General features: G+C 38.4%; 2 protein-coding genes across 2 annotated transcripts in view; both read right to left on the bottom strand.

Moving 5' to 3' along the window:
• Positions 1-27826, bottom strand: part of rad54b (RAD54 homolog B) — a 34279-nt gene extending 6453 nt beyond the window's left edge. Inside the window, exons 1-10 of the mRNA XM_041248789.1 lie at positions 27729-27826; positions 27102-27261; positions 24348-24519; positions 10232-10501; positions 6432-6728; positions 4383-4545; positions 3226-3451; positions 1871-2078; positions 1170-1309; positions 296-586 (exon numbers count right to left, since the gene is read on the bottom strand). Of these exons, the coding sequence (XP_041104723.1) occupies positions 296-586; positions 1170-1309; positions 1871-2078; positions 3226-3451; positions 4383-4545; positions 6432-6728; positions 10232-10501; positions 24348-24519; positions 27102-27242 (1908 nt within the window). The 5' untranslated portion in view covers positions 27243-27261; positions 27729-27826. The remainder of the gene's footprint in view (positions 1-295; positions 587-1169; positions 1310-1870; positions 2079-3225; positions 3452-4382; positions 4546-6431; positions 6729-10231; positions 10502-24347; positions 24520-27101; positions 27262-27728) is intronic.
• LOC121314975 (fibrinogen silencer-binding protein-like) lies at positions 16299-19679 on the bottom strand. The gene is made up of 2 exons (XM_041248784.1): positions 19164-19679; positions 16299-17236 (listed from the first exon to the last, which is right to left on the bottom strand). The coding sequence occupies exons 1-2, from the start codon at positions 19562-19564 to the stop codon at positions 16705-16707; spliced, it is 933 nt and encodes a 310-aa protein (XP_041104718.1). The 5' UTR covers positions 19565-19679; the 3' UTR covers positions 16299-16704.
• Positions 27827-27868: the final 42 nt, after the last annotated feature.

Raw genomic sequence — 27868 nt, 5'->3', positions numbered from 1 at the left:
TGTGGATTAGTTAGAAAAATCGGTATTCGTAAATCACTGAATCCACAGTAGTCAATTGCTTGTTTTCCTCTCTGACATCAGAACCAACATAGCATTCATAACATTTTTTATAACACTTCTTACAAAACAAATGTGCTGGAATTGAATTTCAGTGTTTCAAGTGCCTAGCAGCCATCAAAACACTTATTGTATTTCTTGAGATCTATAAAATATATTATTTTTATCAGTGGTATTATAGTTTATTAGTCTTAGTATAGCATCATATAGGTATGCTGTTTGTTTATACTATACAAACCTTGATGGCAGTATGCAGCAAGCCTGGGTGATTGCAAAGTTTCTTTAGAGCCCCGATACAGACCAAATGAGGGCTGTTCTCAGTCGCCCCCTGCAGGAAGGACCTGACGGTGCAAGATGTCAGAAGCTTGCGGTAGACTTCCAGCTGCAAAGCTGCAGGCTCACAGAAGACGATCCATTCCACTTTCGGGGGGAGGTATCTGTTAATGATCTCCTGTGTCCTCCTCAGGATAAAGAGCCCAGTCAGACGACCAAGCTCAGCTGCTCTTTCTTGGCCAAGCTGCTTTTCTTCCTGCAGTAAGGATGACATCAGGGTTCGTTCATTTTTGTTTAGATATTAGTTGAAACAGGAAAAACAAATGTCACATCATAAGTCTCTCTTCTGAAGTCTTTTTTCCAACGTTCAATTGAAACCATCATCACAAGCACAGTACAAGTCATCTCTAAAGTTGTCAAAGTCTTACAACGAGGTTGCTTAAACACATCCACACTGTCGAAATTTCCATTATTTGCTTACTACAATCATAGCAGACGAGAAACTTAAAGATCTTGACATATGCAACATACTTTGTTCCCAATGCTGAAACCTGTGCTGACAATTTGTGTTTAACTGGTTATTTTCTGACAGAAATCTTTTTTTCTGGAACATAAAGCCTAAAAGGTTGACATATTATTAAACTTTAACTAATCATGCAATTCAGGTGTACCAATCACAAATACCCGATCATGAGGAAAGTACAGTACATGAGGGTGATATACAACATATTTCTTGTGAAAACATATATCTGTGGTGGACCAATTACCCTAGACATCTTTCAACAAGTTTAAAACATACTTAAATATGTCTCACAATTGAAAAGATTAAACCGCTGTACCTCGGTTGCTGAAGGCTGCCGAGACCTGATGACAGGCTCTTCATAAATTTTTCTGTAGGTGCAGGCAGACCCGAGAATCCCTGGATTCACAAATTCGATTATAGCGTAGAATTCTTGGAGATCATTCTGAACTGGTGTGCCTATGGGGGAGAGACAGAGAAATATCCATCGTCTTGGTTTGTAGTTATATTTATATTAAATGTTAATGTTAAGTATTACAGACATATACTGCATAACCCTATTTACAATTTATCAAGCTGTACCATCTTTTCTTGGCGTGGCTCTTTCAGTGCTAAATAATTATTGTTTTGGTATTTCTAAAAACCTTACATAAGGACTTCAGTAGGATAACTATTACATAGTTTCAGTGTCTTTTACTAAAAAACAAACAAACTGGCAAATATATATCCTACACATCAGTATTTGTGATGCGTTTACTGGTCTTTTGCTTTATGGTAGAGCGGTCTGAAGTTTGCAGTGGAGTTTTCTTTCCTATATCTATTTCTAATAGGTGGGTAATAAGCAACTGGGCCTTTGAATAGAACTAGGATTTCCTTGAATGTTATCACTTTACAGCAAGCGAATCTGTAATTACTTTATTGCATGTATTGTATAAAAGGTGCATGCTTTGCTATGCAATGTAACTCTGTGTTTCATAACCCCAAGGAGTAAACTCTGTTGCAGCATTGAAAAACACTTACCTGTAAGAATGACTCTTCTGTCACAAGACAGGCTCATAAGTGCGGAGGATGTTTTTATGTTGCTGTTTTTTAAGCGATGCCCTTCATCACATATGATCAGGTTGAAGTCGACCTTCTGAATCTGCTCCAGGGACCGGAGCAACATTTCATAGCTGATGAGCAGTACCGAGCAGAGAGGGGAATTGATAAAATCTTCAACCTTGTGATCCTTTGAAAGAAAACAGGAAGATGATAAAACACACACACCCACACACACACACACACACACGTAAGTTATGTTCAAGTTATTTTCACTGTACAGCTTTCCATGCGGACACTAGAACAAAGTACAGTACAGTGTATTGCAGCATAGTATCTATGGTAAAATGAACCATTTTACTACATTACTTGTGTCTACGGGGTCTTGTAACAGCTTTCAACCAAGTCGCTGCAAATAAACTAAAAATATATATACTGTGGTAAAACTCCCATAAATGGTGGCGCACAAGTGGCAGAAGGCCACTCTGGTAGTGAGGGCTTAGGTCAGCAGGGCAATGGATTGGCAAGAACACGTTTCAGAGAATGCGTGCTTCAGCCTCCGTTTCCCCGAGTTGCTGGGAGGTTGCACCGGTGAACCGGGATAAAAGATAATAATTGGGCATTCCAAATTGGAGAGAAAACCGGGATAAAAACCATTGGCGACGACTTAAAAAAAAAAAAAAAAAAAAAAAAAAAAAAAAAAGTATTTTATACTGTACATCTAGTCTTTATTTACAATTAAACAAATGCATATAGTTTACTACAGGACAAATTGACACAACAGTTTGTGTCAATATCTAAAAACGGCATGATTTGTCGACTGATGACAGATATCAAATAGGCGTTGCACTTGGTGTTTTTTTTTTGTGTGCATTTGCATAAAACTATGTTAAAGAAGAAAAATTTGGCGACTTTGGTGTTTTGATACTGAACTGTATCCCGTTAAGACCGCCCACTCAGCATTTGACAGGCTGCACAAAATGCCAGTTTATCAGCCGAGATTATTATTGGTTGTTAGTTGCGTTGAAAATGAATTATATCTTGTAGTTATTTAGTAAAGCCTGGTCAGGCAGCATTTGAAAAAGGCTGCACAAAATGTGACAATAAGCGGGTTTGTGAGATGATATTAGGGTAATTTCTCAAAGAACCTATGGTGCATGGTGAGTGGTTTTTGAAAAATCGTGATAATAAATGTGGTATGATATTAAGCGAGGTGATATAAAACTGGTTCATCTGTATTTGTTTCAGACAAAGACGAGTTAGAGCCTTATGCTGCTTTATTAACGACAACAATCCCCACATATTCAATCCTGAATTTTAACACATAAACCAGTCACCTGATCTACAGCAAAGACATGGATTCGCTCTGTCCCCAGCCACTTCTGGAACTCTTTGCTCCAGTTTCTCACCAGGCTGCCTGGTGTGACGATCAGCACTTGCTTTATCACTGGTTTATTCCCGTAGGGTCCCTGTCGAAGAAGGGTCCACACCAGTGAGATGCACTGTAGGGTCTTTCCTAGCCCCATTTCATCAGCAAGGATTGCACCACACCTGCCGTTCAATCTACAAGCAAAAAATGGCAATGGTTAAAATACATTGCGAAAATATGTCAGGGTTAATGGTACAAAAAAAGAAAAGTTAACATAACATGCAGCGCAGTAGATTAATGTAAGAATATGAAACCCTATTTTATTTCTTATATTGTCAAATGGATTATTTTATAAAATGCTTTGACTTGTTAAGCATCAGAATCTGAGTTGAAAAGAACATACTGAACTGAAACTATTATAATCTTCTACAATGTAACCTTTAAAGCCAGACAGCTCTGGGTATAATATTAGATAAACAAAGATATAAATAACACCACTTAACATGAAAAACTACATTGCCATGACCTGTATCCACAGGATATGATAGCAACTCATAATAAATTATTATAGAGAGACAAGGGAAAATGTAGCTCACTGTGACGTTCACTACATTCACAGTGGAAGAACTTATTGAACAACATGCGTTCCTTCATTTCAAAGCTGTATTAAATTGAGAAAGTTTGCTCTCATAACCGACACAAACAGGATGTGGAACTGTCACGTCTTATAAAAATAACTTCTTATATAAATCTTTCATTACAGCGTTACTGAAGAGGCAGTGCTACCCTAACACTAGGAAGAATTAAATTCTAAAATAACCTCTGTCAGATCCAGGTTATAAAAACCTCTAGAAATTGTGCTAAAGAAGATCATATTGAGTTTCATTGCTATTCATGGCTACATAGATATATAGATAGGCAAAAATAAACAAATTAGATAGAATACAGAGATTTTCAAGGGACAACAGTATTAACAAAAGAAAACTAAATGCTTAAAACCACAGGCGATCACAAATGTCTCAGGTATCACACAGTGGAGGCCAGCAGTCATTTCAGGTTAACTAAGGAAAATATTAAACTGAACAACAGTATAAGTTAAGACAGATATCAAAATGCTGCTCATGCCTCATCCCCAGCACACATTCGTAAAGAAAGATGATTCCCTCTCTCTGATGTGGCCGCAGGTGGGTACTGAGGTAAGGGTCCACAACAACATCCACCACCTGCAAACCAGCCTTGTTAAACATCCACTGGTGATTCATGGAGGGACGTGGCATGACCAATGCATCTGATGAAGAATAAAACAAGCATGTAAGTGCCAGTCGCCCCACGCCTTGGCTGTATATATATGTACATACATACACACACACACACACACACACACACACACACACACACACACACACACAGAGTACCAGTCAAAAGTTTGAGTACACTTGCTGAAAACTAGGTTATTTTTCATAATAGACAATGTTTTACATCGTATACTTTTCTGTAAATACTTGAAAATGAAAACACATGTTACAATATACAAAACATAAGGAGTATCAAAGCAATGTTCAAGAAAACTGAAAATTGTCTCTAAATCTTGGATTCCTCAAAATAGCCACCCTTTGTCTTAATAACAGCCTCACAAACACAAGGCTTTCAAAGAAGTTTCAGCAGGAAATCACCCGACATGTCTTCCCAGCTCTTCTGCAGCAATTCCCAGAGATGTAGGGCACTTGTGGCTAGCTTTGCTTTGACCCTTCTGTCCAGTTCGTCTTATACAAGTTCTGTGGGATTGAGGTCTGGAGACTGGGCAGGCCAGGTCATTAGATTGAGTTGTCCTTCACGTTCCTTCTTCGCCAGATAGTTCTTGCACAACTTTGAGGTGTGTTTCGGGTCATTACCTTGCTGAAGAATGAAGGACTGCCCAACTAGCCGTAATCCTGATGGAATGGCATGCCTCTGAAGTATGCTATGATAGCCATGCTGGTTGAGGTTGGACTTGATCACCAACTCTGTCACCAGCAAAGCAACCCCAGACCATGACACTGCCTCCTCCATACTTGATAGTGGAAACCACACATGCAGAACTCATGAGCTCACCCTCTGTGCGTCTTACAAATACTCGGCGGTTGGACCCAAATATTTCAAATTTTTACTCATCGGTCCATAAGACCGACTTCCACTCCTCAAACATCCAGTTTCTGTGCTTTTTGGCCCAGGCAAGTCTCTTCCCCTTATTCTGCTCTTAACAATGGTTTCTTTGCAGCAATTCTTCCAGTTAGACCAGCTTCACGCAATCTCCTCTGAACCGTTGATGTTGAAACATCTGTACTTCTAGTAGCATTTAGCTGAGCTTGCATTTCAGGGGCAGTTAATCGCCAGTTTCGCAGACTTATGACTCGAATGAACTTGTTCCCTGATTCTGAGGTCACCCTTGGCCTGCCTGACCTTGTTCGGTCCTCATGAGTGTCAGTTTCTTCAAATCGTTTGATGGTCTTGGCCACAGCAGTTACAGACACTTGCAAAGTTCTTGCGATTTGTCTTAAAGATTGACCTTCATTTCTTAAAGTAATTACAGACTGTCTTTTTTCTTTGCTTAACTGAGCGTATTTTGCCATTTTCTGCTCCCTTACATTCAGGAATGACAAACTTGTGCCTATGCTACCTATATTTATAGTAATCATGGACCCTCACCTGTTAACAATAATTGGTGACAAAAGGTTAATTAGGTAACATGCTAGTTAACTCAGAGAACATCTAACAAAGACACTTTTATACCTAGGCCAGTGTTCTAACACCGTGTTATACACATTTCAGACTTTTAACTGACTTGGGCTTCAGACTGAAATCCCCTTGCTTTGGGTGACCATTTCATTGAAATTGACAAGATTTACATTTTCATTTAATAAATTACATTTTTGAATGCAATTCACTTATGATTATCAGCTTATATAAATACATGTATCATATAATGAAATATTAAGTGTTTATAGACAAGTTTATACAGTTAAAAGCATAGATAATCATGAAAAACCTGGTTTCAAGCAGGTGTACTCAAACTTTTGACTGGTACTGTATATATATATTTTTTTACCTTAAAAGGTTGAGTACAGGGACTGATTCTTATTGTAGAATGTGGTCTTTTGCAAGTGTTCTTTAGAAATGCAATCAATGATTCTGTACCTGGTGTGAAAGGGTTGTGTCGTGGTTTGCAGACCACAGGCAAGCTTTGTTTGGCTTCTTCATTCTGGCTGTTCCCTTTGCAGCCACTTATCAAGGGCTTGGAAAACGGCTTCAGTAAAGCCTGTTGGACTGGACCAGAGGCCTGATTGACAGCTTCAACGGGAACTGAATGGAAACACCTGCCACTGCTGAAATCTTCTGGCAGTATGGTCCCCATTATCTCTATCTCCTTCCCACCAACCATCAAAGTCTGGTTTTCAGTGAGGCCTTCCAGCTCTGCAGACTTGTATCCAGTCCCTGCCAGGGATAAGAACACATTACAGACACAAACCTTAAGAGAATGACCCTTCAAAAGACATACTAATTGTGATAAACTAGGTGCATTAACAATGTGCAGACGTCACTTGTTCTCTGCTAAAGGGTGCATCATCTAGGTTGACATTAACATATGACTAACCAGGAGAGAGACGAGTGTGTGAGGAATGTATTGCAGTCTTTAACCACGATAACATAAGGATGATCCCTACTCAAGCATTAATATGATCCATACTAAAGTGTTACGACTCTACTTCTCGACCTGTAAGTTTGCCGTTAACAGCTGTGTCACATAACAGAAGGTGCTTAATAAAATGATAGGTTATTATCATAACCCTGGTTCCAAGAAATAGAAATGGAATCAATACCGTATAGGTAATTACCTCTTAAAAGACCCGAAGCCTGAATAAGACATATCATCTTGTGATGCAGTCAGGGCCCGCCCCCGAGGGCACAAAAGCACTGGGTCACAGACCTCAGCGTCATTGACTTTGAAGGTTAATGATTACATTTCTATTTCAGGGAACTAGGGTTATGATAATAACCTAATGTTCCCTTTCAAGTACAAAATGTAACTATTACCGTATGGGTAAGTGTATCAAAGCTGTCACAAGGGCAATATTTCAGAACAACTAGAATGCTACCGGAATGCCAAAAGGCTGCCTTGTGGGTTACTATATGGAACCCCAGTAACTAGGCATAAAAAAAAATCCAGGGAGAAACTCATCTCTATGCCTCTGTTATAAGGGTCAACTGAGAAGCAGCCTTTAACACTCTAGTTCCAAAACCAGGGATTCAATGATCCACTACACTCAACCCCATAGCAGACAAAAATTGTTCGGACTACCTCCAACTTTTCATCCTGTCAAGAGTATGCCAGGGCCCAAACTTGGCAGAGCGAATGTTGCTGTCACTCTCTGTCACAATGGAAAGGAGGAGGATGGAAAGCCTCCAACTCCACATGGAATGCCAAGATCATCTTCGGCAAAAAGGCAGGACTGCTACAGAGTGTAACCTTTGTCCTGGCCTCTGTAAAAATTAAACATGCTTTTGCATCTCACTCACCCACTTTGCAGAGGTGACAGCAAGCAAGAAAGCCGCATTAAGCACCATGTTTAACCTCCAGCAAGAAACAATGTCCTTCTTAGGCGGCCAAAGCCGGCAAGCCCCTTTCAAAAATTGCCGCGCCAGGAAGTGAGCTCCTGAGGAGTCAATTTTGACATGACAAACCAAAATGGCTGCCAGATAGACTTTTAGCGTGGAGCCAGTCGTCCAGATAATTGAGCACTCTGATGCCTTTGAGTCTCAATGGCACAAGGATGGCTTCCACACACTTCAAGAAGGCATGGGGAGTTAGGGAGAGGCCAAATGGAAGACACGGAACTCATACATTGTTCTCTGGTTTTTTGGGGATGTGGAAATAGCCAAACATCACCTCTGGCAGTAGACGCATCCGGCTGTGCCGGTCTTTGAGGCTGCTGGAGCCTAGGGTGCCAGTTTACGCATTGGTGGTCATCGTTTGGGAAGCAGGCGAATCAGCTCCTTCGTGGATTCCAGCGCTGCAGCATCTCGTCCATCGCGGGACCAAACATATACCCTAGTATAAATAGTGGTATCTAAAAGTGGCCTTGTCCTCATCAGGCACGCGTACCTGGGAAAGCCAACGCTGCCTATGTGCAGTTACCAGCGCTGCCAGGTTCTTACCCACAGGCTGCTTGTTGAGTTTAGACACAAGGAGCAGGTTCTTGTTAACCAGGCACAGCTCAGCCAACTGTTGTGGTGAGGGCCTGTGTTTCTCAAAAAGGGGCCTCAGCAAATGGCATTGGTAGGCTACCAGGATGCTATTACAGTTGCATAGCCTTGCGATAAACGCATTGACGTGCTTGAGGATCACCTCAGAAACCCAGTACTGTTTGTTGGGGCAGGTAAAGTCCTTGAACAGGTGCGCTAAATTAGGTGACTGGACCAAGGCAACAATAAAGCTTCCACTGGCGCTAAATGGGTCAGACCCGGCTTCACCACATCATGTACCCTATATAGGGTGTCCATTGACCTGGGTGATCCTCAGGGTGCATGGGGGGGACGGACGGACAGACGACAGGATAGATGGTAGGCACATCAAAGATGGACTGCCTTGTTTTGTCTTCTGTAGGCCACGGCACTTGCAAAATTACAGTGGTCCTTTTTATCAGTGGCAGAAGCTCTGCTGTCATGGGGAGCTTAACTGCAGGGGATGCACTATCAGACTCCGCATCCCCAGACGAAAACGTCAGCTCCTCTTCGTCTGCCTACTCAGAGTTCCTTGGTGGGAAACAGCTGCCCAGAGCTTTTAAATCTGCTCTATCCACATATTGTTTGGAACAGCGACTCTTCTTCTTCTTCCTCGGGAGAGAAGGAGAAGCAGAGGAGGATGAGGATGAGATGCGGGAGAGATGTTTCTCCAGCATGTGCTTAGAGAAATGTGCACAAAACACAGAAACTGTGGTTCACCAGTGGCTCCTTGGTGTACTCTGGCCACAGGCAGGAAGAGCATCTGCTGTGCTTGTGCTCAACAGGCAGACCGGCCTTGCATGTTTTGCAGAGATAAAACCCAGGTATGATGCAAGAAGCAAGCAATGCAGTGTACAGTATATAGTATACAGATGCTGCCTTAATCTGCTTATAGACAGCAACCAAGCAGGTTAAGAATCAATGAGAAAAACACTTCAACAAAATACAGTCATTTAACAATTACATAAATTACATAAAATGTCTCAATTTTAGCCAAAGCCAAAATGAGACATAAATAACTCCACCCGGAGCTACTGCAGCTGACTTATGTTACTGGAAAAGAGTGACAAGCTGCTGGCTTCACACGTGACAAAAGGTCGCAGTGGGACGTAATAAACAACAGGCTGTAGTGCACAAATGTAAGTAATTAATAAAACTAATACAGACATTATTTTTAAGATATAATTTGTGTAAAAACACAATAAATGCTAAATATTTAGCAGAAAAAGTAACAAGTACTCCTCTGAACCAGCTCTCCTGTCAGGTCAGTTCTTGAAAGGAAAAATGGCATTGAAGTAGTTTTGTGCCCTCAGGGGTGGGCCATGACTGCATCACAGACTGTACGAGCAGCTTTGATAGATCTTATTTCAGGTTTTCGGGTCTTTAAGCGGTAAATACCCATATGGTAATGGTTGCACTTCATACTTAAAAGGGAATTTCTAAAATAAAATAAATCAATAAATTAAAAACTGATCTGTGTATACAGTAAAGGTTTATTGAATTATGGGGTGTATGCTTTTTGGGCATGGTTTATGACATCACCTAGATGCAATGCTGCCTATTATCCTCTTGAAGCAATAGGTAAAAACTTTAGTATTTAACATGAAGAACACAATGAGTCAGTAGACTAGCTGCATTTAGAACCCAGGATCTGACGAGTCGTAAAGGGTATGAATCGGTTATAGCAAAAGACTACCAGCCAAATGTTAATGTACCTCTCCCAATGTCTTTGCCTTCAATGTCCTTCAGTGTCACCGTCCTCCCTCTGATCACTAATACTGCATCTCCCTCCCACCTCTTGTGTTTTTTCTTTGATGCCTTGCACCACACCACGCTGAAGTACTTAGCGATACTTGTTGGTTCATTCTGTCCTACGTCAGGCTTGACCGGGTTTGTCCTCTGCGAGGAAGGGCTGCAAAAGGACTTTGGAGGCAAGAATGACCGGGCTGATTTGGGTTGATTTTGATAGACCTTTGATGAAGCATCTGTAAATCAGAAAGCATTAATTTATTAATTTCTGTATTAAGAACAAGAACCTGTAGGAAAGGGATTCACTGATCTTACCAACCCAGACAAAACAGAATGCACCTAGCAGCTGTTGGAGATTCTGAAAACATACTAACGGATGACTAATTTTCTACGAATTGGTGCATGTGTTGCATTTTTATGAGCCTGCTTATCTTGTGCTGCCAAAGTGACCTTGTTTGCTTTGGTACAGTATGTCATAGACGACTGCACTTAGCAATATGGAAATTGTTCTCCTAACAGGCACCTTATAAGTGGGTGGCTTAGTAAAAAAAAAAAAAGAAGAAGAAAATGTTAATGAATAATTACAACTATGATCAGCTAAACTACACTGTTTGCCAAAAAAATTCTTAGTGAATACCTCTTTCAAAAATATCAAAATAAATCAGCCTCAGACAAGTCTGTGCATTCCACTTTTATTAAAAAATAATATGTGAATATATATATATATATATATATATATATATATATATATATATATATATATATATATATATATATATATATATATATATATCCATCCTCTTGGCACACACAATAGGATCATCATTCAAAAAGCTTGTTGTTTGCTTAATGGGATAGTGTCGGCTACAACAGCTAAACTAAAAAGGCACAGTAATGTTTTGAAGGCTGTATTCTGTATAGCCCAGTTATAATTGTGTGCCACCACAAAATTGTCTTTTGACAATATATTGGAACATAAAGCCTGACAAAACAAAACCAATCAGATATATTAATCCATGATAAATCCACTCTCTTGCGTTCTGTAGCAGTGCAGAGAGATTGCAACTAGAAACAAGGTCAGTTGTCTTGATAACAGATTCTAGGCATATATGAAACACGTATTCTTATTGCTGTAATGAAAATGAATGTGTGCAGTGGGTTTGTCTGTAACAAGATGATTACTGCCTCTCTCACCAGGATTTTAATGGAAGTAAGTCTTAGTGATGGAGGTACAGATCCTGGTTTCAGACAGTAAATAGACATAAAACATCCTTGATGAAGCAGCATTGCACCAACTGCATTGAAGCACCTAATCCTCTACGCATTATCTTCCATCAATTCATTCATGCCTTATTGTGTAACAAAGAAAGTATGTCTTGAAAAAATAAATTGATCTTTTGTTTTACTTTTTACCATGTGCAATGACAAATATATTATCTTATTAATATAAATCAATATTAAAAAAAAAAAAAGTTCTGTGTTGGTAGAGCCATAATCAGACCCTATCAGCATCAAACCAATCACATGACTATCACGTGAAGTCAAAACTGTTAGGCTGAAGAAAAAAAGAGCCAATTAGCGAATGCTGTCTACCTAGGAGTTTATAGGAAAGTCTATCAATATATTAAAGCCTGGGAAACACCAAGTAATGATGCTGTTCCAAAGATCAGCAGTACAATTAGCTTTAAATAAATAAAACAAGGCCTTTGCCATCAGCCTGGGACTTCCCTGCCGCACTGCACTGGACTAATAATCTCAGTGCTGCTGACCTGATCTAGGCCTATGCAGTATCACAAACAATGGCTACAGTGGCACTTACACCAATCTAAAACAATAATACAATAATAAAAGAGCCTAATATTTGATATTATGCATTACAAATATATATATAAAAAAACAAGTTATTTAGTTATTTAGACCAATGCCTAGTTAAAAGCTGTCAAAAACTTCAAAATTAAAAACATCAAATACAGCTCTGTGGGGGTTTGGATTGGTCTTTTAGAAAGAATTTCCTGAAATGTACTCTGCTTGCCTTGTACTTTAAACCACACTCATGGTGTCTGTGTATATATAGTGCTGGGATAAATATTCGGATACAAAAATTACATGTTCGCTACAAAGCAAGTCAAAGCAAAGCTATCCACAAGTGCCCTACATTTCTTGGGAATTGCTGCAGAAGAGCTGAGAAGACATGTCGGGCGATTTCCTGCTGAAACTTGTTAACCAAATGCCTCGTGTTTCTGAGGCTGTTATGAAGGCAAAGGGTGGCTATTTTGAGGAATCCAAGATTTAGAGACAATTTTCAATTTTCTTTTATTTACGTAAACTTATTCGACGTAAAACATTGTCAATTATGAAAAAAAAAACTAGTTTCCAGCAAATGTACTCAAACTTTGGACTGGTACTGTGTACACACACACACACACACACACAACCGGAACACCTCCATTTTTCCAGTTTTTATTGAAATTTACGCAGTTTAATGTCTCACTGTATTCTGAAATTAAAGCACAGAACAAATAAATACTTGGAGATAAAAACTAAATCATGGAATCGTTTTGTTTAACAAAATGTAATCTACATTTTTGACTCAAAGTAGCCACCTTTTGCTATAATGGCATTCTTTCTATAATGGAAATCAAATATTGTTTGGAAAGTTCTTCCCAACACTGTTGCAGAAGTTCCCACAAATGTGTTGCACTTGTAGGTTGCTTTGCTTTCACCCTTCTGTCCAGTTCATCCCAAACCATCTCGATGGGATTTAAGTCTGGAGACTGTGCTGGCCATTCCATGATTTGAAGCCTACCGTCTTCTTCTTTTCTTCTAAGGTAGTTTTGACATAGCCTGGAGGTATGTTTTGGGTCATTATCTTGCCGTAGGTTGAACCCCTGACCAACTAGGCGTATACCAGAGGGTACTGCATGGCGCTGCAAAATGCTGTGGTAGCTGTTTTGGGTCAGGGTGCCACTCACTCTGTGCAAGTCGCCGACTCTGGATCCAGCAAAAGAGCCCCTGACCATCACGCTTCCTCCTCCATGTTTGACAGTTGGTGTCACAAACCGAGGAACCATCCTTTCGCCTACTCGACGGCGTACAAAAAAACCCTTAATGATGAACTGAAGATTTGAAATTTTGATTCATCGGTCCATAAGACCTCCTTCCAGTCTTCAGTAGTCCATTGGCGGTGCTTCATGGCCCACGCAAGCCTCTTTTTCTTATTTTGCCATCTTAGCAATGGCTTTCTTACTGCCACTCGACCTGTCAAACCTGCAGCTCGAGGTCTTCTCTTCACAGTTGAAACTGAGACTTCCTTACTTCGACCAGTGTTAAGCTGTGCTTGAAGCTGTTGTTCTGTGAGCCGCCTATCACGCAAGCTGTTGACTCTCAGAAACTTGTCTTCTGATTCTGTTGTGGCTTTGGGTCTGCCAGACCTCTTCCTGTCAGAGTTTCCTCCAGTTTCCAAGTGCCTTTTGATGGTGTAGGAAACTGTACTCACTGACACCTTGGCTTTCTTTGCAATTCCTCTAAAGGAAAGACCTACACTTTTAAGGGTTATAATGGTCTGTCTGTCTTCCTTTGTTAATTGCCTTTTTCTCGCCATTATGATAACAATATACTACAATACAATACTGTCCAAATAATGCTTAAGAGGGTGTAGAAACACAGTCTGTTTCAACACTGCTTTTATACAGACAGAGGGTTTGTAAGTAATCAACAAAAGTTGGAACACATGTAGGAATTGTTAGCATCAAATTTCAAGGCTTAATTTACTTCCATTGCTGCAGAACAGCTGTAAGTTGTTAACCCATTACTTGTTCCCTGAAAAAGGCTTTTTTGTATAACTCGGAAATGTACATTATTTTTCAGTTTTTGGTAACCTAAACTTTTTTTTTAACCTCTGTCAGTTTACTGCTTACCTTTGTACCATTTCAGCTTATTCACTGGACTTGAACTGCTTAAATTTCAATAAAAACTGGAAAAATGGGGGTGTTCTAAAACTTTTGACCGGTAGTGTATATATGGATAACACTATGTAACACAATTTTTGTTCCTGGGTAGTAAGTGTTATTTCCTAATTGCTTATGCCTCAAAAGTATAGAAAATGGCTATTATTCCCCACAAACTTTGCTTTTGTGACCAGGACAGTGATATTTCAAAATATCACTATTTCCAATGGGAAACCGGGCAAATGTGTGTCTTTTCGTTCACATAAAGTCAGAAAAACACAACATATGAATCCAAATTAACATGTATTTATACTAAAGTAATACAAAAATGACTACAAAAGATTTAGAAGCGAGTAGTTTTCGAGATTTACGATTATACTGTATTTGCATGGGCGAACCAGATTCGGCCAGCATCGATTCTAAAGCGTTGGGCTAGTCCTGAAATTCAGTGAAAACTGAATATGGGTTTCGCCCAGTCATCTTTTTCCAAGTACTGGGCCAACCTAGATTCGCTGGTGAGTGCTGAAAAAAAGTGGTAACTTTGGGATTCGTCCAGAAGCCTTTGGCAAAACTAGACTCACCAGACCACCGGGTTTCGCCATTACCACACACACACACTCTATATATATATATATATATATATATATATATATATATATATATATATATATATATATATATATATATATATATATATATACTCTGCTTATAGAAAGACTACACTCCCTTTCAAAATTTTGACCTTTTGTTGCCTTGTAGCCTGGAATTAAAATGCATTAAAATAGTTTTTTTTTTTTTTTCATTTATCGACACATCCTACCGCACAGCTTCCAAGTGAAAAAAATTTCTAGAAATTTGTAGAAAATTAATTAAAAATAAAAACTAAAATAGCTTGGTTGGATAAGTGTCCATCCCCCTTGTAATAGCAATCCTAAATTAGCTCAGGTGCAACCAATCGCCTTCAAAATCACACATCAAGTTAAGTGGCCTCCACCGGTGTTAAATTGTAGTGATTCACATGACTTCAGGATATATTCAGCAGTTTCTGTAGGTTCCCTCTACTGGGTAGTGCATTTCAAAGCAAAGACCATGAGCACCAAGGCGCTTTCAAAAGAACTCCAAAACAAAGTTGTTGAAAGGCACAGATTAGGGGATGGGTATAAAAAAAATATCAAAGGCCTTGAATATCACTTGGATCATGGTTAAGATGACTGTTAAGAAGTGGAAGGCGTATGGCACCACCAAGATCCTGCCTAGATCAGGCTCTCCCTCCAAACTGGCTGACCGAGCAAGAAGGAGACTGATCAGAGAGGCTACCAAGAGGCCAATGGCAAATTTGCAAGAGCTACAGGCTTTTATGGCCAAGACTAGTCAAAGTGCACATGTGACAACAATACACCAAGCACTCCGCAAATCTGGCCTGTATGGTAGGTTGGCAAGAAGAAAGCCATTACTCAAAAAAACCCACCTTGAATCCCATTTGATGTATGCCAAAAAACACACTGGAGATTCCGTAGACATATGGCAAAAAGTTTTGTGGTCTGACGAAACTAAAATGAAAATTTTTGTCCTAAATGCAAAGCGTTATGTTTGGAGTAAACCCAACACCGCACATCACCCAAAGAACACCATCCCTACTGAGAAGCATGGTGGTGGCAGCATCATGTTATGGGGATATTTCTCATCGGCAGGGTGTGGGGCACTTGTCAGGATAGAAGGGAAAATGAATGGAGCAAAGTACAGAGATGTCCTTGAGGAAAACCTGCTGTCCTGTGCAAGAAAGCTGAAACTGGGAAAGAAGTTCACCTTTCAGCATGACAACGACCCAAAGCACACAGCCAAAGCTACACTGGAGTGGCTAAGGAACAAAAAGGTAAATGTCCTTGAGTGGCCCAGTCAGAGCCCTGACCTAAATCCAATCGAAAATTTGCGGCATGACTTGAAGATTGCTGTCCATCAACACTCCCCATGGAACTGGACAGAGCTTGAACAGTTTTGTAAGGAAGAATGGTCAAATATTGCCAAATCTAGGTGTGTAAAGTTTTGGTAGAGACCTATCCCAACAGATTCAAAGCTGTAATTGCTGCCAAAAGTGCTTCCACCACTCAGGGGGCTGGAGAATTATCCAATTATGATCTTTCAGTTAAGTATTTTAAATATCAATCCTTTTTCACCTTAACAGTATGGATTATGGTGTGTAGATAAGTGGAAAAAGTAAAATCCTCATTTAAATGCATGAAACTCTGAGGCACTGACACAACAAAATGTGAAAAGGGGGTGTAGACTTTCTATAGGCACCATGAGTGTGCATATACTTCTTGTTATACTATTATGAAATGGAATTAAACAATTAAAGTGGTCAGGCCTTCTAAATATTTATATCTTTTAGGCTGCACTGTATTGGTTCCAGCGATAAAAGAACTGATCAAGACATAATGGACCTTTCCAGTGGCTACAGTCTGTACAATATATTCAACAGCATCCAGTAAGGTTCACATGTGTGGTATTGGAAGCCCATGTCTGAGTCTTGCTGCTTTTAGTTTCTCCACTTTGATTTTACCCTTCAGCAGCTCTTCTTCCAGCTGCTGCTTCCTTTTCAGTCCCTCCCGTTTCTCCTCAATATACAGACCCATCTTCCTGTGATTGTCCATGACCAATTCATGCTCCGCCTTGGATAGCTGCAGTGTTTCATGTTGAATGCCAGTCAGATGCCTAAAGCTTTCAGCTCTGGAATAGATATCCCTTCTCATTGCAATGGGAGACGGAGACATGGTCACAGCTAAATTGATAGAGGAAGGGCAGGGGGAGATGGATCCATCAAGGCCATGCACAGACCCCACGTCTTCATCTTCTTCCTGCTCCCCCTCGAGTCTTGTCGACAGGAAGGTCAGCTCGGGAGGAGGCTTCACGTCTACCTCCTGATCCAGCTTCACAGTGACTGAGGCAGGCTGGTAGTCTGAAATAGCTGGCAGAGGGGAAGAGCTTCCTGGGTGTTCAATAGAGGAATCATGTTTGTAGATCATCCTAAAAAAAAAAAAAGACAAAAAACTAAAAGTAAATGAAAGTAACATTTAAGTAACCGTTTGTAGTGAGGTCTACATGTATACAACTGTTCTGTGTGCAGTTCTTTCATGCATTATTATGCCTGATGCTTCTAAATCTTTCTTTAAGGTCTTGGCTTTTAATCTTGGATTTTTTTTTTAAGCTTCTCGGTCGATTCTCCTACCTGCTGTACCCGTCATTTCATTTGGACATCCATTTCTTTAAAGCACTTCAGTTGAATTTGTTCTGTGGTACTTGGTTATTGCTCTGTGTGGATTTTGGTATTCCATATTTCTTTGACACTGCTCTGCAGCCATTTCCTTTGTTGCAGTTTGCTATGAGTGCTTTCCTCAACCATGAATCCAACTCATTTGTCTAGCTGTGTTGCCAAAACGTTCAACTTTAACAGATGTTGGAAATAATTACCTCTTTCTGGCTATTGCCATTATAATGCAGCTTAATTACTGTGCAATGGTTTTCAATCAATGAATATATTTTTTTAATTAGTTCTATTTTTTTTTTTCTTTACAGACTTAACATAACGGTGCCAATACTTTTGTCATGAACAAATATTTCAGCTTGCTTCAGTGTTTCTTTTTTTACATGAAGATTGTTTGTTTACCAGAAATGGTGTGTTTAGGTCTATGTCATATTGATTAATGGATAATAATGACTAAATGCTTGTATTTAATATGTTTTATTGAATTCTTACATTAAGTGTAGCGTGCCAATACTATTGCCTGCGACAGTAAATATAAACATATTAAAGCCATTTCTGAGCTGGATAACGGGCATGTGCAGACAATAGCTCTGACTAGAAGCAGAAAATCTTAAAAAGCAGAGAAGCATTGAAATTTCTATTTTTATTTTATTGCACACAGGGCCTATTGAGTTTTCAATACATTGAACAAAACAAAAGACTATCAGCAAACATTCTATTCATGCAATACCTTGAATAAAGATTAATTAAAATCAGACAAAAATTATCAATAATGCAGCAAGGTACTGACTCGAGCTGAAGTCTCAGATCTTAGATTGAGAAAAGATATTCTGGTTTTTATCTATTTACTAAAAAAAACTAATTTTAACTTCAGTATTTATTTTTTTTAATTTTTTTTTTTTACCAATGTTCAATAAATGTAGCAATAAATTAATAACACTCATCACTACAATATTTAAAAAATATATATGATAGCATCTTGTGGAGAATTAACATTTGTAACATTAACATCATGTTACTAATCTAATTTTTTCCTTCTTTTTAACACAACAGCAACTAAAAAAAAAAAAAACAGAGTAGGGTCAGGTTATCACCAAACAGATACACAAACAAAAACAGCCCATGGTAAGTGCCTTACCTGCTGATTTTTCCAACTCCTTTTGCATAACCTAAATAATGGCAGAATTGGATTTTCATCCCGCCTCTATCCATTTGCTACACCAGCATTTGCTGTACCAACTTTACATAATGGCAGTTATAAACAGAGGAAGCTTTTAGTTTCACTTGGAACAACACTGTGTCTATTATTAATTAGGTAAATGTCTCTTTAATACATTGTGTATTCTCTCAGCCAAAAGGAGGGGCTAGAAAAACTGTCCCTAACCCCAATACCTTCCACAGAGCTGTTTTTGAAACATACGAGAGAAGTTGTAAGAGCATGTTAAAAGGCCTGCCCGGCCCGCTGTCTTTAACAAAACTGAGTGACTAAGTTGCAGACAGTACTTAGTTCAGGTATTCAGGGGAGCAGCACATAGGAATTAACTGTACAGTTTAAGGGAAGCTTGATCAGACAGACATTGAAACAAATAGTGACGGCTAATACCACTGTATCAAATTAAAGCGCAACTCTTGCTTGTCTTGGTCTGAGGTATAAATGGCACAGCACTACTTCTGTATGGGTTTTCTTACCTCGGCAAAGCGTTGTGGTCCTTGTCATGGATGGGCCTGAAGAGATGGGGGATCATTTCCATCACTTTTTTAGTGGGTTCAGAGATGCTGCCTCGATACTCGGGCTGGGCATGCTTGCGCTGCACCATCTCCTGCTTGGCGCTCTCCTTCAGCCTCTTGTACAGCGTGCGGAGGCCTTGCGGAGTGCGAGGAGGCCTGTCGCCCCCCACGATGTTGTACTGCTCTGCAATGCTGTCCCAGCACTTGTTCTTATCCATGATCACTGCATGCTTGTTGGTGTGCTCTTCCAGAATCCTAATGTGGGGTTTGACCAGCTTTAACAAATCCAGCTTTTCAGACAAAGTGAAATTGGAGGACCTTGCTTTCGCCGCCATGTTTGTTGCCATGAATACTGCAGCCATTCTTGCTCATACTGTGTCTGTGTGTATTTGTGAGTGTTGTGCAGTTATTTTCTGGTCTGCTTCTTGGCGCTTTATCTCCCTCTCCCTCACACACACACTCACTCCTTCTCCAGTCTGAAACACACAACACACATACAAAAAATTTTTTTATAAAAAATCAGGCTTAACTAGGCCAGCCTCATTTAGGCCCACGCCTACCAGGGAGGGTTTTATTGAAATTCCTTTCAGCTTAAGCTGACGCAGATTCAGGAAAAGCTGCTAAACCCAGCCTGACCTACTTAAAGATTTAGACTGTATTAAATTGTAAGCAAGGCAAGCAGATTTGATTTTGAGTATGTGAAACTAAAAAATATATAAAATCTATGTGGTTTTAATAGAAGGGTTGAGGGTATGACTTATTTTTGGTGTAATTTAAACAGTAAACCCTCGTCTTAAAAAAAAAAAAAAAAAAAAAAACGAACATGCTGTAGTAAATCGTGCTGTACTGGACATGCTTGTCAGGAAAAAAAAAATGCTCAAAATAATAATATTCGCCACTATTATACGTTTAGCTCTCGCAATCAGTGATTCCCTAGTTAAATTAAACCAAAAGCATAAACAAAAGCACACTAGTTGCTTTTAATTTGAAGTAAAAGCAAAAGAGAGGCAGAGCGTGCTTGTGCACTGATCCTTACTCTTCGGCGCTGCCTGCTGCAGCTCCTGCATCATTTGCATAATGCTGGACCTGCTGTCAATCACAAGATGAATTTCACTGTGGCTGGTTAGGTTTCACCCAAAGCTCAAATTGCAGTATACAGTTAATCTGTACCAGCCTTTCGGAAGCAACAAAAGAGAAGGACACTCTAGTTTTGTTTTCCCTTGTTTCACGGTACAATAGTTACACCATCTGCACAACAGCAGTGCTTTTCTGTTCATGATTATTTAACGTCCTTTTTTTTTTTTTTCTTCCGGTTTTGGGGAACATTTGTTTGCAGCGAGACTGTAGCGTCCCTTTCATGTTGCCGTGTTAAACTGCGTTTTTTTTTTTTTTTTTTTTTTTTTTTTTTAACTATTTAACATTGTTGCCGTTATGAAATAATTCCATAATTATATTAAAAAAATAATATCAAGCAAAACCCAAGTAATACACTATATGCTTTTGGTGATGATTAGTAACGCTTTTTTTTCAAGTATATCGCGAGTTCCGTGACATATACAAATTGCAGTGTAATATGTATTTTCTCGTCAAAATTCCCATTTCTGAAAGAATAGTGTAAATAGACATATTTGTTATCACTTAAAAACAAAGACGTTTGCCAGATTGAGGCACTACCCATTTAAGCATTTGGGCAGCCGATATGGTTCGTGGGTTCTATTATATAACCATGCGTATGAACTGCACATGCGTTTGTCCTTTTTTATTTTTAAACGAACGTACGTTTCACACTAATTCCAAAAATGTAAGAGTATACATGTTATGACAAAATGTAAGAATGGTCTAAATTATGTTAATATGATGCTATGGAAAATGTCAAACATTTCATTTACTTCCTTATAAAATACACGTACCCGAAACAGCGCGACAGTTTTATGCAGTGTTTTGTATCCGAATCTGACAGTGCCCCGCTTACACTATGCAACATTACAGCAACTACAAATCTACTACTACTACACTACAGGTTTACCACACTTTGGGTGCAAAGCTTTTTAAACAACTTTCTGTTTAATAGACCGAAGACTGGGTCGTATTTACTAAGCTTTTGCTCCATTTCATTTCAAAATATCTGTCCCAGCCATCACATCCCAGAGACTTTTTAAACCTGAAAAGTTCAAAGCACCCCTTATAAAGCTCTAAAACTGCAGCTGGTGGACAAGTGTAATCATTATCCTGTCCCCCTACAACGACCTTTGTGGTTGTAGAAAAATACAGCGTTTTATTTAATCAAATTTTGTTGTCTCTCCCTTTTTGTTTGTAAACGCTCCATACAGCAAAGCACACAGTGGATCAATTAAGACTGAAATCCCCAGGTGCTACTTTACTCTCAGATTGGAAAGACAGCAGGGGTGGTGGGTTATACACAGAACTAACATTTCAGTGGCTGGTTCCAGACAACTGGAATTAATGTTAACATCCATACCTCTGTATCACCATTTAGACAGGTAATGGAACCTCTGTCCAAAAATACCTTCACAATCTAATACTTCAGAAAAAACAATACCAATATGTAGCAAAACATTATTTACTATATATACATACAGTACCAGTCAAAAGTTTGAGTACACCTGCTTGAAACCAGGTTTTTCATGATTATCTATGCTTTTAACTGTATAAACTTGTCTATAAACACCTAATATTTAATTATATGATACGTGTACTTATATAAGCTGATAATCATAAGTGAATTGCATTCAAAAATGTAATTTTTAAATGAAAATCTAAAAATTGTCAATTTCAATGAAATGGTCACCCAAAGCAAGCGGATTTCAGACTGAAGCCCAACTCAGTTAAAAGTCTGAAATGTGTAAAACACGGTGTTAGAACACTGGCCAAGGTATAAAAGTGTCTTTGTTAGATGTTCTCTGAGTTAACTAGCATGTTAGCTAATCAACCTTTTGTCACCAATTATTGTTAACAGGTGAGGGTCCATGATTACTATAAATATAGGTAGCATAGGCATAAGTTTGTCATTCCTGAATGTAAGGGAGCAGAAAATGACAAAATACGCTCAGTTAAGCAAAGAAAAAGTAATCTGTAATTACTTTAAGAAATGAAGGTCAATCTTTAAGACAAATCGCAAGAACTTTGCAAGTGTCTGTAACTGCTGTGGCCAAGACCATCAAACAATTTCAAGAAACTGACACTCATGAGGACCGAACAAGGTCAGGCAGGCCAAGAGTGACCTCAGAATCAGAGAACAAGTTCATTCGAGTCACAAGTCTGCGAAACCTGCGATTAACTGCCCCTGAAATACAAGCTCAGCTAAATGCTACGAGAAGTACAGATGTTTCAACATCAACTGTTCAGAGGAGATTGCGTGAAGCTGGCCTCAAAGTTGTGCAAGAACTATCTGGCGAAGAAGTCAAGGACAACTCAATCTAATGACCTGGCCTGCCCAGTCTCCAGACCTCAATCCCATAGAACTCGTATGGGACGAACTGGACAGAAGAGTCAAAGCAAAGCTACCCACAAGTGCCCTACATCTCTGGGAATTGCTGCAGAAGAGCTGGGAAGACATGTCGGGTGATTTCCTTCTGAAACTTGTTAACCCAATGCCTCGTGTTTGTGAGGCTGTTATTAAAGCAAAGGGTGGCTATTTTGAGGAATCCAAGATTTAGAGACAATTTTCAGTTTTCTTGAACATTGCTTTGATACTCCTTATGTTTTGTATATTGTAACATGTGTTTTCATTTTCAAGTATTTACAGAAACATATACAACGTAAAACATTGTCAATTATGAAAAAATCCTAGTTTCCAGCAAGTGTACTCAAACTTTTGACTGGTACTGTGTGTGTGTGTGTAATATATATATATATATATATATATATATATATATATATATATATATATATATATATATATATATTATAAAATGTTCTCTATGTGCAAGGTATTTTTGTCATAAAAACAGTGAATACACATTATGATTGTTTGTATCTAAATGCATAGTCAAACGTACATTTTTTATAAGCAAGCTTATGAAACTTATGATTCAGCAGTAGTATATATTTACCGTCTCAACAGAATTTGCGCAACAGTTTAAAAAAAATGGCAAATCAAAAAGAGTATGTATATATATATATATATGTATATTATTTTTTTTTTTAGCTCAAACAGCCAGCTGCCCAACGTTGATATGTTGTAAATATCTTTTCTCAACACACAACACAAACACAGTTGTCAACACGTAATATAATTTAAGTGATTTAAAAATTCATAAATAATATATATATATATATATATAATATATATATATATAATATATATATATATATATATACACCCCATTGGTATTAGGAAATTTCTGGTTAATTGCCAAAAACATATCTAACCTTTCTGGAAGTCATATGTTAATTAAGAAAAGAATTTTCTATAACAGCAGGTGTTTAACAAAACATTTTTTTCTTTTCTTGAAATGGCGCATTACACATCAACAGGAAAATATGGCACAGTCCACGAATATCCCCACCCCGTAATTACCTTTATGGGAAATGTACTCTTTTACTGCCTTAAAGAGCATGTATGAAGGGAACTCCTTGTCCATTGGGGTCACAACCACCTCACTGTATTTATATAAGTAGTTGCCTCATTAAACAAATACTAACATTCAGTACTAACATTCAGCAATGATCAACAATAACACCACAGACTTATTCTCCTGTAACACTTCAAAACAGTAAGAATACATCATTCAAAATTAGTTTACAGCAGTGACAGTCAATAGGCGGAAAGCGGTCTGAATCCAGGCTGCCAGTACATTTTGAAAGAATCTTTTTTTTTTTTTTTTTCAAATAATCTTTTAGTTTCAGCTTTTTAACAGTACAGCAATTTGGATTTGTAGCTGGAGGTGTTTACGCTGTTTGATCTATTGAAGGAAAAAAACATGAAGGCAATTCTTACTTGTGTGTCCCCTGCTGTGCCTCACACAGCAACAATGAAGTTTGATCACGGGTGTCATTTCACCCAATGCAACAACTTTTCAAACCATCAGTAAAACCCATATCATCAACACCCTTGTGCAACAGATGCATCATATTTTATTGAAAATTAAACTCGTGCAGAGATAACTAATATGGAGTACTCACTAACTGAAGATCCAGTGTTTAGTTTGTCCACTTGCTCAAGCTGAGCTTCAGCCTTCTGTTTTTCCCTTAGACAGTTCTCCTTGGTATCCACCAGTGTTGCTGGATTTAAGATTCTGACTAAGGCTTTTGCTGGAACATTGTTTTCTGGTTTACCACTGCTTTCATGAAGAGGCTGTAAATGCAAGGAGGACAAATATATAATTTAAAACTACAGAATATTGTAGCTAGGGAAGTAGGTATCGTTGTTTTTACTTGGGTAGTGGTCTTTGCACATTTTTGGGGGTAGAATAGCATTGTAATTGCAAATTACAGCTTGTGGTAGCATTGAGAAATACTTATTGGTGAAAACAATTGGGGATTGTTACTTGATATGTTTGCTGAGAAATGTAGCATATTCACAGTCTGAGTGCATGTGAATGGGTATTGTAGGTTTGTTAACTAAATATATCTCTAAATCATTTCTAGATATCTTCACATACTTGAAGATACTGTAGCGATGGCTGTACGCGGGGGTTCTGGCGGTCAATGAAGAGACTGACACAGGTAATGATGAAAGCAGTGACAACTGCTGTTTTGTTTTCAATTGGTTTTTGCGCTTTCACTCAAAGGTAACTTTCTCTCTCTCTCTCGCTACTTTCCTCCGACTGGCGCGAAACACACCCTTATATGGACACCAACTCTGCCCAGTCATCATCCACTGGCCCATCAGGTATCCACTTGTGTGTGTGTGTGTATATGTATATATGTATATATATATATATATATATATATATATATATATATATATATATACACACACACACACACACACACACACACACACACACACACACACACAACTGACAAGCAGGGAGCCGACGAACAGGCTCAAACTCATTCACACAACATAAGCATACAGTGCCTATAGAAAGTCTACACCCCCTTGAACTTTTTTTCACATTTTGTTGTGTCAGTGCCTCAGAGTTTCATGCACTTAAATGAGGATTTTTTTTCCCACTTATCCACATACCATACTCAACACTGTTAAGGTTAAAAAAGTTTTTTATTGAGAAAAAAATATATATATTACAAATAAGAAACTGAAAGTTCATAATTGGATAAGTCTCCACCCCCGAGTTAATACTTGATGGTAGCACCTTTGGCAGCAATTACAGCTGTGAATATGTTGGGACAGGTCTCTACCAACTTTGCATACCTAGATTTGGCAATATTAGACCATTCTTCCTTACAAAACTGTTCAAGCTCTGTCAAGTTCCTTGGGGAGTGTTGATGGACAGCAATCTTCAAGTCATGCCACAAATTTTCGACTGGATTTAGGTTGGGGCTCTGACTGGACCACTCAAGGACATTCACCTTTATGTTCCTTAGCCAATCCAGTGTTGCTTTGGCTATGTGCTCTGGGTCGTCATGCTGAAAGGTGAACTTCGTCCCAGTTTCAGCTTTCTTGCAGAGGGCAGCAGGTTTTCCTCAAGGACTTCTCTGTACTTTGCTCCATTCATTTTTCCTTCTACCGTGATAAGTGCCCCACTCCCTGCCGATGAGAAACATCCCCATAACAAGATGCTGCCACCACCATGCTTCACAGTAGGGATGGTGTTCTTCGGGTGATACGTGGTGTTGGGTTTGCGTCAAACATAACGCTTTGCATTTAGGCCAAAAAGTTTAATTTTAGTTTCGTCAGACCACAAAACTTTTTGCCACATGGCTACAGAATGCCCTGAGTGTTTTTTTTTTTTTGCATACTTCAAACAGGATTTAAGGTGGGCTTTCTTGAGTAAAATACAGGCCAGATTTGTGGAGTGCTTGGGATATTGTTGTCACATGCACACTTTGACCAGTCTTCTATAGGCACTGTATTATGAGTACAGCACAAAGTCCCAACCCCTTCCCAGTCCATAACACAGTCCATGTTCATTGCGGGTGATCTGCTGCTACAATACCTTCAAATATTTAAGATATCTAAATTATTTTAAGATATTTAAAATCCATTTAGATATATCTTAAACTGATTTACATATATCTTAAAATTGAGCTTTAAATGAGATATCTGTAATCATTTAAATATATTTCTAAATATTTGAGATATCTTTAAATCATTTAAAAGATATCTGAAATTCAATTTAACATATCTAAAAATAACTTCCTGTTCATCTGAAGAGATCTTCAAATGATTTATAGATATCTGTAAATAAGCAGGAAGTTAGTTCAAGACCTCTAAATGATTTAGAGCTATCTCCAAATAACTTCCTGTTCATTTAAAGATATCTCTAAATAATTTAGAGATACAACACCTTAAATAACTTCCTGTTCATTTAAAGATATCTCTAAATCATTTAGAGATATAGCATCTTAAATAACTTCCTGTTTATTTAGAGATATCTCTAAATGGACAGAAAGTTCATTCAAAACATAGAGCATTTTCACAGGAAGTAATCACCAGATATCTTGAAATGGCTTCCTGTTCATTTGAAGAGATCTTCAAACGATTTAAATATATCTGTAAATGAACAGGAGGTTATTTAGAGATATCTCTAAATGAAAGTAAGTTATTTTAAGATATCTTAAAATGATTTAAAGATATCTCTAAATGAACAGGAAGTTATTTTAAGATATCTTAAAATGATTTAAAAATATCTCTAAATGAACAGGAAGTTATTTAGAGATATCTCTAAATGATTTGAAGGTACCTCCAAATAACTTCCTGCTCAAACAATGAAAGCAGAGGGTAAAGGATGTGTCTTTTTTGTTGCCTACCTTGTTGTCTGTAACGAGTGGCAATGTTGGTGTAGTTTTCTGTACAGGCACAGAGGTTGGATGCAGTGTACCTGGAGGGATGAACCTGGGTTTCTTTGCTGCATTTCCAAACAGCTGGCTTGGGGCTGCTGATCTGCGCATTGTCCGATTTTCAATCAGCCTATGGTAAGGAGAATGTACTAATTAATATATATATATATATATATATATATATATATATATATATATATATATATATATATATACACACACACACACACACACACGACCGTTCACATCATTCCAAATAAATCTAAACTGTATAACAAACTAAGCACCGTTCCCAAAGGAAGCAGTAATACAAAAATATATATTAATAATAATAATAATAAATAATAATAATAATAACAACAACAACTCCCTATATTGTTTGGGTCTTAGGTTTTCAAAACTTCTACAGATAGTACATATAAATAATTTTGAAATAAACAAACAAATAATAAAACACATAGAAATACGATTTTCTAATGTCTGAAACCTTTCATAAATGCGGGCCATTATTAGCCTTAGCTGTGGTTTATGTTTTTTGTTATTTATAGCTTTACTGCATTTTCAAGTTGCACATTTGAAGACAGAAACATCTCTCACCCTAACGTTGTTATAAGGCCAAAGCAGGTATCAGTGGTAAATGTTCGCAAAATAAAAAGCGTAACGTCAATTTATACTAGTACGCAAGTAAAACCAGCCATGGCTTAGGCTTGCTTTGTGTCTGTATTCTTGTGACGCAA

Source organism: Polyodon spathula, chromosome 4 (assembly GCF_017654505.1).
Source record: "Polyodon spathula isolate WHYD16114869_AA chromosome 4, ASM1765450v1, whole genome shotgun sequence".
NCBI classification, from domain to species: domain Eukaryota; kingdom Metazoa; phylum Chordata; class Actinopteri; order Acipenseriformes; family Polyodontidae; genus Polyodon; species Polyodon spathula.
The sequence above is the reverse complement of the archived record's forward strand: the minus strand, read 5'-3'. Positions and strand labels throughout refer to the sequence as shown.

Excerpts from the sequence above, each read along its gene's own strand:
- LOC121314975 (XM_041248784.1), bottom strand. The coding sequence starts at position 19,564 with ATGGCTGCAGTATTCATGGCAACAAACATGGCGGCGAAAGCAAGGTCC. Across the intron at positions 17,237-19,163 it reads GACCACAACGCTTTGCCGAG|GATGATCTACAAACATGATT; the intron begins GTAAGAAAACCC and ends TTTTTTTTTTAG.